The 12,137-nt window shown below is 39.0% G+C and overlaps 1 protein-coding gene across 3 annotated transcripts in view; it reads left to right on the top strand.

Annotated features, from left to right (window-relative positions):
* Positions 1-12,137, top strand: part of unc5db (unc-5 netrin receptor Db) — a 276,678-nt gene that overhangs the window by 177,609 nt on the left and 86,932 nt on the right. For all 3 annotated transcript variants that reach the window (XM_006797542.3, XM_006797543.3, XM_006797541.3), the window contains exons 5-6: positions 629-809; positions 1,586-1,753. In XM_006797542.3, coding sequence (XP_006797605.1) covers positions 629-809; positions 1,586-1,753 — 349 coding nt within the window. The remainder of the gene's footprint in view (positions 1-628; positions 810-1,585; positions 1,754-12,137) is intronic.

The following is a 12,137-nucleotide window of genomic DNA, read 5'->3' as shown; positions in this document are numbered from 1 at the left end:
TCTAGAAGGTACCAACAGCACAAACATAGTCTAGTTTAGTAACACAGAACTAAGGCCTAGCACCCAATTGGAGTAGCCTGTGTTAGCAAACCTGTCCATTAACTTTAACCCCAAGCAGTATTTAAATCCCCCACCGTAAAGCTCTGATGAAAGGGGAAACTACCCATAGAGGTCAAAGACCTTGTTTATAAAAGGCAGTTAACATGTTTTTAAGGCTAAAGTTTGGCACTTTACCATGAGAGTCTATGGGGATTGATTTGCTTTTTAACCTAACCATAAATGGCAAAGAGAGGAACTGCATTTTTTGGCTCTTCCATCTTTGGCTTCTTTTTATAGCCTCAAATAGGTAAATCAAGATAGCCATTTGATTAAACCAACCCTAACCCTATACCCTATCCAAAGCACTTCTGTATGTCAGAAAATAAACTTTATTTTGAATACATGTCAACATAGCTATCAGTCATTATTTCCTGTGTAACTGGATTGCTTTAAATCTTGGGTCCATTTGTCTGCCCATGTAATATGGTGTTAAGTGGAATTGCTCTAGTGTGTTGTACTTAACTATGATGTTAGTGATGTTTGCTGCAAACACTCCTCATGTGAGTACTATATTACCACTCTTTGACAGGTGGAGTGGCTGAAAAATGAAGAGCTGGTGAGTTCCCTGACGGATGACAACATCGACACCCGAGCCGACCACAACCTCATCATCAACGAAGCGCGCCTGTCCGACTCAGGCAACTACACCTGTCTGGCCAGCAACGTTGTGGCAAAGAGACGTAGCGCCACGGCAACTGTGATAGTCTTTGGTACGCCATCGTAGCACCTGCTTATTGCCTGCTACAACACATTATAGAGTAGTGACACAATGTTTACATGGCACTTCAGATCAATTTGTTCGGCTTCCTGTGCCCCTATACACAAGTGATTAAGAGACCCGTCTCTGTGTTCCCACTGAAGAGCAATGTTTCCTCTTTATTCAGATGAATGTATTATTCAAACACTCAATTTACTGCCTCTCATTTAAAATCAATGTGTACTTTATGAAAGGAAATAAGCCACTGTGTCTTAATCTCATTTAAAAGGAGTGTTGCTTATTAAGTATTTATTTGCCAGAGGCCTTCCAGAAACGTGGGTTCGCCAGCTTTGATAGCACTGCTGAGCAGAGAGAGAGAAAGACAGAGAGATCATAAAGTGCTTCAGTCACAATGCTAAGCGGTCGACTCCAAACCCGTCAACCAGTATGATTCTGTGTCGGCTTTAGAAATGGCGTTTCCGTTTAATGTCTGCTTTCTTTGCTTTCACATAGTTCCTTGTCTTTATCTTAATCCAAGTGCAAGAAACACTGAATTGAGCAATTACGAAACAGGGAGCTGTATATCCAGCGCATTGCGCTGTGCTCAATCTGCTCCTACCGTTATACATTGTTGCCTTGCACTGCCTCTGAGCCTGCATAATCATTAATAACCCCAGCAGCTCTTGTTAGAGTGTTTAACTATGCCAGAGTTCAGTAAAAAGTATTATTCACTGTCGTGCCCTCACTCTACTTCTTCTTCTTTTCTTAACTTTGCTGGACTCTCTCCAGTGAATGGCGGCTGGTCCCTGTGGACGGAGTGGTCGGCCTGTAATGCGCCATGTGGGCGGGGTGTCCAGAAGCGATCTCGGACCTGCACGAACCCGGCACCACTGAATGGCGGGGCCTTCTGCGAGGGCATGTCCGTACAGAAGATCACTTGCAACGCGCCCTGTCCAAGTTAGTTCTACTTCTCAGTTTTTGCTTAGATTAAGCACAGCTTAATGGGGCTGGGAAGATACAAAAAGTAGCTTTTGCTACGTGTCAAAAACTATTAATGCTTGGCTGAAAATAATTAAGCTGGTAAGTCTGACAAAAATGTTCACATTAAATGTTCTAATGATATTAGCGCATGATGACTTAATTATCTCCAATTCTAGCGCTTCTGTTTTCAGTTGACGGTCTTTATTTCAAGGCTGTTTAATTCTATTTGAACAATAACAGTAACATTTAGCTATCGCTGACCTGTAGAGTGACGTTAATAAGCTTCATTCGTGCCTCATTAGCATTGCAGGCAACCAATAAAGGGACTGCAGTGGTCAGTTCCAATAGTGGCTACACATTATTCCTTTGCCAATGAGAGAGAACACTGCTATGCTCAAGAAACTACAAACAATAAAAAGGAGAAGGCGGATTTATGATGCAAAGTAAAGTGACTAACAGAAGCAGTGGTGAAAGAGGTTATATGACTCAGTGCCCAGCATGCAGTTCAGTGGGAGAAGGTGAGCTTAGGTGCTTGTTGAGAAAATGAATTTTTACCTTACAAGAGAAAACAGGGAGGGATTTTGTTGATCTGGGGAGGTTTGTGCTCACCCAGGCAAAGGTTATCCTTTATGGTGAAGGCTGCATCAACACACAGACATATCTGCAGAATTCAAATGGATACCTGTGAGTGACTTAAACAAAAGGCTGCTTTTGAGTCAAAACTAGTTTTGTTGCTCTGGATAACCACAACAGGCAAATAATAAAAATATTAAAATAATTAATAATACTCATAAATTTGTCTTATGTTTTATACATATGTAAAAAAAAAAAAAAAAAAAAAAAAAAAAGCCCGAATGCAAAACTACTACAACAGTTTTGCATTGGTCACACTTTTCAAATCCTTAAAATTTGAATAGCAGGCATTAGGGGAAAAAAAGCATGTGTGTGTGTGTGTGTGTGTGTGTGTGTGTGTGTGTGTGTGTGTGTGGCAGGGGGGCACTTTACATGGACTTTTATGTAGAATATTCTTTGTCACTGACACATGATCTGATATTGCCGTACTGGGATTATTCTCTTGTACAAACTGGCGCCTTTAATAGTCTAGACATCCCACTGTGCACTTAGGGTCATATGCAGTCCCGCAAAACAATAACAGCCTAAATCTTCATAAGTAATTCATAAGTGACTATCAGCTATTACAATATACTATTACAATTAATTACTTTTTTTAACCAAACACTAAAAAAACAGCAAATGGATCAGATGTACTAAAAGTGACCTTTGATCTTATGAGGCTGCAGGTATTTACACTACACAAAAAATATGTGGAAATTTGTTCTTTAGGCTACCTGCACCGAATAATCTCCTTTGAACTTGTTACAGCCTCCAACAGGTCTGCACACCTCCAGCAACTCATGGCCATAAACTGTCGTTTCTGTGCTCTGGTGTCTAGGACTGAAATATGGAACAAATCTGATCAGACTGAAAAAAGCCAACTTAATCAATCTATTTTTTCCTGATAAAATACTGGGTTTTCTCATATTTGGCATGTATGAGAATGAAGGAAAAAAGAAAGTTGGCAAAGCTTTAAACTGTGAGAGCTTTGACTCATACTATATTTATACTATAGTATATTTAAATGTAAAGAAGGTAACGAGAAGTAAATATTATGATTCAAAGTTACAGAAAGATATAGTACACATGAAACACTGTCGATATATCGCATTGTCCGATGACATTAACAATAAAGGAAAGTAGAGTGATCAGCTCTGCTGCATCAGTTGCATGCAAGCTGAATTAACTGAATTTATATTTGTTGAATAGCACTGAATACAGACCTGAGGCTGATGGAAATAGCATGCTTCTCAGGTGTTTAGTAATAACCAAACAAATTAAAACCTTCTTGGATTTAGCCATTAAATTAATTAAACATTTTAAGTATTCGATGTTGACAAATGATCAGATTTGTATATATGTATATATATATATATATAGAGAGAGAGAGAGAAAGAGAAAAGTCATGGATGATGGAGTATTGTCCATTACCTCTGCTGAGAGAAGAGAGATAATATCCTTACATAACATTTTTATTTGCTACAGAGACACTAACACCTAAAAATACATTTGCATGTTTCAAAAAGTACAATTTGGAGGAAATGCATTATAATCACTGCCCTAAATGTGCTTAAATCCAACTTTTAAATCAAATTGTTATGCCAATGAGTTCACAAACAGTATTGTGCATTAGCACTGAGAGAGTTGCTGTACAAATATTTCCTTCTTATGATGATAAAAAAGGTAATTTCTTGCTAATTTGCCAGTGCAAATGTATAATTTTCTCATTCCATAGTCATTTTTAAGTGACAGGTTTGTTCAAGCATATATAGTTGGCCTTTAGCTCTGTACATTGTTAGCGAGATTATTTATATGCATGTATTACAGATATGCGCAAATGCTCAGATCTTTGACATTTAAAATCAGCGTGACAAAATGAGATATGTTTGATCTCTACATCCTGACAGACCCAGTTATTTCTGCAGGAGAGGGAAGTTGTAAATGAACTTCTTTTGTAGCCTAATCGAATGGCACTAGGTGAAAACTCCGCTTAAACCTTCTTCTGTAATTACACACATAAAACCCACACTCACAGGTCATCACAAACTGATGTCAGTCATTGGTCATCATAGTTCAAGTCTGATGTATAAGTGAAAAAAGAGGAGCAAAGTAAAGAAGACAAAGGGAGTAGGTTGCTGTAATTGTTTTGCACATTTTGGTAATCCTTCATTGTGCAGCAATGCAAAAGTACTTTTGCTTTTAATGTGCTAAAAGCAGTTCATTAGCAAAATATGTTCAAGTGTTTTGGAGTTTTCCCAATTTGGTCAACCTGTGGTGTGGAAATATACATTTGGGGTTGGCTTGGAAGATACCAGACTAATAATTTATGCAGGAAAATGTTCTTGAAAATCAGAGAAGACAGATATAAATAGATTTCAGAATAAATGTATCATTTAAAGTCATTTTAGGAGCAGTTTCGCACATCATCACATTCATTTTCACACGTGAACAGAAAAAAAAGGTAATTCAGTTACAAGTATATGCCATGAGAGTTTTGTCTGGGAAGCTTCAGATTACCAGTGGACAGATGGGGACCGAAAGTTTGGTCCAGTTTAATGGCAACACCAGAGAAGGATCAAACAGAGGAAGAAGAAGGAGAAGGGGTAGAAGTCAAGCAGAGAGAATTAGTCCAGATGAATACTCATTAGTTTGTAAAATAAGTTGAGGGAAAAACCAATTGTTTTTAATCTGGGATATGTAATGAAATGCTATTAACGGCACAAATTATAAAGTATAATCAGAAACCTTTCATCAAAGTATTTGACGTAGCGCAAAGAGAAACCAAAGTGACCTGGCCAGAAGGGCAGATGAAATGCCATAATATCATCAGCACAGTGCTGTCAGTTTTGATGTAGTAATGAATGAATAATCTGCTACGGTAGATTCCTATGAATGCAGTTTACTTTGATAATGGGCTTTTTATGGTTTCTGCAGTGATTCACCTGCCGTGCTCTGTCTTTTTTTAAACAAAATCTATAAGTCTCCATACAATCTTGAAGTCGTACCCAGAGATGCTGAGCACTTGTTGGCCCTTTTGGCTTCACTCTGAGGTCCATCTCATCCCAAACCATTTCCATTGAGTTTTGGTCAGGTGACTGTGGAGGCACTCAATCACTCTCCTTCTTGGCCAAATTGCCCTTACACAGCCTGGAGATGTGTTTGGGGTCATTGTCCTGTTGAAAAATAAATGATGGTAAACGCAAACCAGATGGGATGGCATGTCGCCGCAGGATGCTGTGGTAGCCATGCTGGTTCAGTGTCCCTTCAATTGGGAAAAATTCCCCAACAGTGTCACAAGCAAAGCACCCCGACAACATCACACCTCATTCTTCATTGTGGCAACCATACATGTAGAGAACATCCGTTCACCTTTTCTGCGTCGCACAAAGACACTGCAGGTGGAACCAGAGATCTCAAATTTGGACTTGTCAGACTAAAGCACAGATTTCCACTGGTTTAACGTCCAGTCCTTGTGTTTCTTGGCCCAAACAAATCTCTTATGCTTGTTGCTTTTCCTTTAGTTTGACCATAAAGGCCTGATTCACACAGTCTCCTCAGAACAGTTGATGTAGAGCAGCAGAGGTGACTGTTGGTCTTCCTTTCCTGGGGCGGTCCTCATGTGAGACAGTTTCATCGTAGCCCCTGATGGTTTTTGCGACTGCACTTGAGGACACATTCAAAGTTTTAGCAATTTTCCGGATTGACTGACTGTCAGTTCTTACAGTATTGATGGACTGTCGTTTCTCTTCACTAAGCTGATTGGTTCTTGCCATAATATGATTTCTAACAGTTGTCCAATAGGGTTGTCAGATGTGTACCAACCTGACTTCCGCAGAAAACAACCGATATTCTCAACTTCACTAAGAAGGCAAGAAATTTCACAACTGAACCCTGACAACATCTGAGCAAATGGTGGTTATTTTCAGGAATCAAAACTATAAGATATATTTAGAGTTATTTATCAATTCTTTATTTACTACATAATTCCATGCTTCTTGCTTCATATTTTGTAGATAATCCGGCATGTGGTTGACACACATTCTGACATCCTGAATCAGGTTCATTTGCTTTGTATTTAGTAAACAGTCATTTTCAGTTTGAAACGACAGGCCTGGCTGCATAATGAAAAGTTGGAACAAAACAGATTTTAAATGATACATTCTGATCCATAACAATACCTAAATTCTTATATGTATGTTGTCACCTTTTCAATTTCTACACTTTAAGCTGTTCTGATCTTAGAAAGATTCTATATTAACTTTTTGCCATTTGAAAATAGTGTGCAATTTATTGCTGGTGACTTTTTTGAGCTATTGCATTACTGGATATGTTCTGCCAGGTTATTACCTCTTCTTTCAGAGGAGCTACAGTTTGCCCTGCAACATGCCCAGCGGAGGGGATTTAAGTCATATGTCTCTTTCTTGCTGGAAAATAAAGTAACAGTTCTAGTGAACGAGGTGTTATGTGTTTCTCACAGACAAGGCTATGTGTAAACACTCTGGATCCCATCATTACCATCAATGGCTTTCAGCAGTCAAGGCGGATAGAAATAAATCCGAGAGTGCAATGAAAAAGGCACAGGGCACAACAAATGGTACCATTTTTGTCATGTCACTGTCTCACCAGGGCTAACACGCAACTAATTAATCAAATTAAGCTACATCTATAGAAGAAGTATCTTAATTCTGAACTCCAATTGCCCAATGACCATATTATTTAATATCCAATAGACATAGTTATTGTGTCCCAATACATTTTTTTTTTCATTTTTGCAATATCCTAAAACTATCAGTACATAGTATGCAAGCAGACTTTTTTCAAACCACTGTTCTCTGCCCCAGCTACACTGATCAGATCAAAGTTCAAGTAAAACTTTGCATTTTAGTGCAGGAGAAAAAAAAACTTGATGGTGTTACTAATCAATAATAGTGGCTCTGCCTCAGTTTTTTAAGGTCTGGCTTTCTGCCTTGCAGGATGAAACAAAAATTGGGCTTTTTGTACAATGGCTGATGTGTGTGTTTTGAAGTTTCCAACTTCCTGCCAATTAAAGCTGTCAGCCTTAAATGCAGCCTTTAAGAGATGGAGAGAACGGTGGGTTGTTTTAACAGCATGGCGTTTACGAGGAAAAATAATTAAGTTCAAAAATGGAGGAAAGAAAATCTCCCTCCTCAGCAGAGATAAGAAAGCCTGTGCCGGTACCATGGCCTGGAGCCCCGACATGATGGTTGAAGTTGCATGTGGGCCAGGTACAGAAGTGCATTTTGCCCTTTTATCAGGGTTGAACCTAGTCTTTGTGTAAAAAAACAGACTTGAGTGAAGCAGAAGACCCTGCGAACCTGTCTTGAGCTGCTGATTGACAAGTGCGTTCAGTTTTGACAGGGCACCCCAGATCATTACCTCAATGATGTTCTGAATGCACAAGGATAGTTGCTGCAGCATGATGAGGCAGATAGCCAAGGTAGATTGCAAAGAGAAGAGAAAATACACAGAAATGGAGCCCCTGTTTCCATTTGGAAAAAACAGCTTTTTAAAGTTAAGTTAATAGAAATTCTGCACTTCAATGCACAAACTCAGAGTGGATGCTGTTTTCACGTCTCGTGTATGGCACAGGCATGTATGGTTAATTTATCCTTGTTTAATATCTTTATTATACCACAGTGTCATAGTCAGATGATAAAAACGTTATTGTTTTTAAACACTTAAAAACAAAAAATATATAAATGTAACAATGGAAAAATATAATACTTTCCACTCGCCCTCCAGGCTATCTTTATCCCTCAAGCGCGGGTCCTCGACTAGATGTCTAGGAGCTTGAGGGCCATGCATAGTATCTTTGCTGTTTCTAGTAATGCTCTCTTATGGACAGAAATCTTGCATGGCATTCCAGGAATGTGCTGGAGTCACTCACCCAGTTTTGGGGTTACAGCCTCGGGTGCTACGATTACTACTTGGACAGCTGTTGCTTTCACCCTCCATATATTGTCTAGCTCCTTTCCCAGCACTTGGTATTTCTCAAGCTTCTTGTATTCCTTTTTCCTGATGTTACTATCACTTGGTCTAACAATATCTATCACTACGGCCTTCTTCATCTACCACTACATTGTCAGCCATCACCAGTTTGTCCATCTGTATCTGGAATTCCCACGCGATATTGCCCCAGCCATATCCCATTTTGATCTCAGGACTTCTAGCCCATACTCTGCACAGATGTTCTAATGTACTATGCCGGCCACTTGGTTATGGTGTCCCTACTATTACGTGTTGTATTGTCTCAGGGACATCTTTGCACAGTCTGCATCTGGGGAGGTAGAGCCCAGCGCCTAATGATCTTGTACTTAGAGTTTGTTCTTGGGTTGCCATAATTACCACCTATGTGTTTTCTCTTAGTCCAAATTTGTCCAGTCATTGGTAGGGCTTTTCAATATCACCCACTTCTATCTGTCTATCGTACATGCCATATAGTAGCCAGTATTGTTAATGATCTGAAGGGTTCAGGTATATACAGAACAGTGTGGACAGAACATCTCCTTGTTAAATCCCACACTTGATAGTGACCTGGCTTGAAGTTGGCCTCTTGTTTACCCATTCTCTGAGGGTGGGGATGACAGTATCTCCCCTCTGACCTGACGTCCTGGCTACCCCTTCCCATAGAGTTTGTGTTCTACCTTGTCAATCTGTAATCACCATTATATATCTTTTGGAGCAGTATATGCAGTCATGCATTTCCTTTAAGGAAAACCTACCTTATAATTTCTGATGTTTATTTTGGAAGTGTAAAATTAAAATAAAAAACAGCTAAATAACAATAAAATAAATATAAAACGTCCATACATTACCATAAGTTACCTGAAAAAGGTTCTGGATGAAGCAACAGCTTATAATGCTAACCATGTTAACAATAGGGCTGCTGAAACTTGAAAGATAAGTCCAAAAAACCCCAATAACAATACATATACGATACAAACTGGAATTAACTCTCCCATTCTCTTCATAGTCTGCCTAATTATGCACTTCCTCTAAACCAGAGGGCCCTGAAATGTTCTGCACTGGATAAAAACAAATAACACGTGCTACCTCCAGTGCATCCAGAACATTATCTGATAGGACAAAGTGCCAAATATCACAATCCTAGAAATAATGCGCATGTACACCCAGCTAAAAAGACACACATGTGTGGTTACATGGTGTGAATAGAGAGTATCTGGATCCCCTAGGCTCTCCTCTGAAGAAAAGTTGATCTGGTAATAAAATCCCAAAGACAGACCCCAACTGCACTGTGGAGATGGCTGTAATACCAGTAGGCTCTGAGCATTGTACCTGGGAAGCTGTGGCCCAGCAAGGACAACTCAAAAAGCCTCTCCAAGTTAGAAAAGACACTAGTCATGTGAGGCAAAGAGACACACAACAAATTCAGCTGTAAACTGCTGAATTCTTCCACAAAAATTACTATAACTATGTATTTAGGTGAAAGTCGGCACAATATAATCTCTATGGCATCGTTATGTTAATAGGGAAGAAAAAAAACATGAAATCAAAGTAAAATCCCTTTTTGCCAGTGACTTTTGGCAAATTAAAGAAAAACCTTATCATTTCAAAGAAATATAAATCATTATTTTAGTTCTAAGTTATTAGAATATCTCCTTGCATCTTTTTATACAATCACTCCTGGGTCTCATTTGGTTTGGTGTGTCCTGCAAGTTTTCATAGTTAGCCAATATTAGAGAACATTAAGTACTTGCTGCTAACAAAGTAAACACTTAGTACATTAGTACATTACTGTATTATTTAGCAGAAGATGCCTGACACATCACTTCTTGGCCCAGACAAGTGTAATGTTGCACGAGTATAATTTTCACATCCGTCATAGACTAAGCAGAAAACCAGCAATTTGTGAGCTTATCTTGTAACGGGCACAAGCAGTGACTGTAATTTCTTAAATGTCAGACAGTGTTACATACATGCCTTTTTCTCTCTTTTTCCTCTGTATTATAAAAAATTTGCAAAGTGAACCAGTGATGCTAATACTTTGGTACTTTCACTATGGTGGTGTACCTAATGGCTCACACACTAGAGTAAAAATAGGACAGCAAGTCCGCTACAAGTAGTCAAAATTTGTTGTTTCCCGTCGATTGCACTGAAAGTTTTTACTGTCACCAGTGGTTGGGCTTGCAGCACCCTCAGCCTCTCGACAACCACCTTTGATTGCAAACTAATCACGAAGGTTGCCTGGTTAGTTGTTAATTTAAAAAGACAGAGAGACTGCCAACACACTGCAATCAATCTGTACTTTTCTAATGAGCCCAACTTGTCAGTGATTGTCTCTCCAGTAGGGGAGTCATCTCAGCTGGTTGCATTCTGGTTAGATTTCTATTTAAAAGTACGTTAGTGCCATCTCATTTTGCACAAGTTGCAATCCTTCAGCAACTACATCACAGTCTACTGACTCCCTCTTATCCCGTTTTTTAGACGAGTAGTCATAGACCTGGTCTATGTCTTTAAAGCAAACATTTCTAAGGCAATGAGATCAGAAACTCATACAGTTACAGTCATTTTGGTTATTCCAGCCACTGTTTTCCCTGACTGTAAAATAAAATAAATTTAAGAAATGATCTCTCTTCAAACGTGCTTTGAAAGTCTGCTGCCACTGCAGGGTTTTGAATCCAAGTTACTGAACACAAAATATTTATACATCAATGTATTATATATTGTCTGTTTATGTAATATGATAGAAGCTAAATCTACTGCCGGTTCATAAAAACTTCAAAGGTTGCTTGCTTCTGATAAACACAGAAATGTTTTAATGAAAGAAAATGTTGTGTTGTGTTTGCAATTAAGTTCAACCAGAAGATCTGGTAAAACTGAAAAAGAAAGGGACACGTATGCTCTAAAAATGTCACCAAAACAAAATGAATGAGAATTTATATGTAGCCAATTTAAGAAACTAGACATTACAGAAAAACAACATAAAATTACCAGAAAGGGTAAGTTATGAAGCCAAAATGTTGCAAGTGCTACAGTTTGTCAAACTCTCTCTATTGTTTATCAGTTGGCAAATGAGCTCTTTCAACAGAATCAGAGCAAGAAGTCATAGCGGAAACAATACGCAAACAATGACTAGTGTTTGTGGTCAAACTCAGAAGCACTCAGCGTTCTCTCCCCAACATACAAACACCTTGTTTGCATTACAAGTAGGTGAGAAAAACCCACAAACAGTTGCAGTGTGTAGGTAGGGCCTGTGGAACACAAAGGAAAATTACCTTCTTCATCGCCCACAAGACTGTATTATGGGCATCGCCGCTGCTGCCAAAAAATCTTCAGGCGCCATATGGTCTCCCTGTATTTGTTAAGCTAAGCATGATGAGGCCCTCCTTGATCAGATGACAGAGCATGGTGGAAGAATCCCATCTATTAGCATGCACCAGGCTGCCTTGGTTTCATAGCCTTGCATGAAACTCCATTATATAAACAGGCCTTGGGGTTAATGGGGAGAAAGTGTCTCTCTCAAGCTGTACCAACAGACCAGCACTTGTATTTGTGCATCATACTGAATCCATGTGTTTAGTTGAGCTTGCTGTAGAAACATGTACATTTTTAAATTTGTGTATGTGTTTCACCAAAGGGAAAATTAGTCTTTATCCTAAAGAAAGGTGGACATTTAGTTCAATATGCTTTCTTTCCCAATGAGAGAAAAGATGAGCTTGATGGCAGGCGAGGGATGTGTCACTTCCTATTTTCTTTATAGCAG

The sequence above is a fragment of the Neolamprologus brichardi genome, chromosome 12 (genome assembly GCF_056152115.1).
Source record: "Neolamprologus brichardi isolate AB-2024 chromosome 12, ASM5615211v1, whole genome shotgun sequence".
Taxonomy (NCBI): domain Eukaryota; kingdom Metazoa; phylum Chordata; class Actinopteri; order Cichliformes; family Cichlidae; genus Neolamprologus; species Neolamprologus brichardi.
This window is presented reverse-complemented; position numbering and strand designations above follow the sequence as displayed.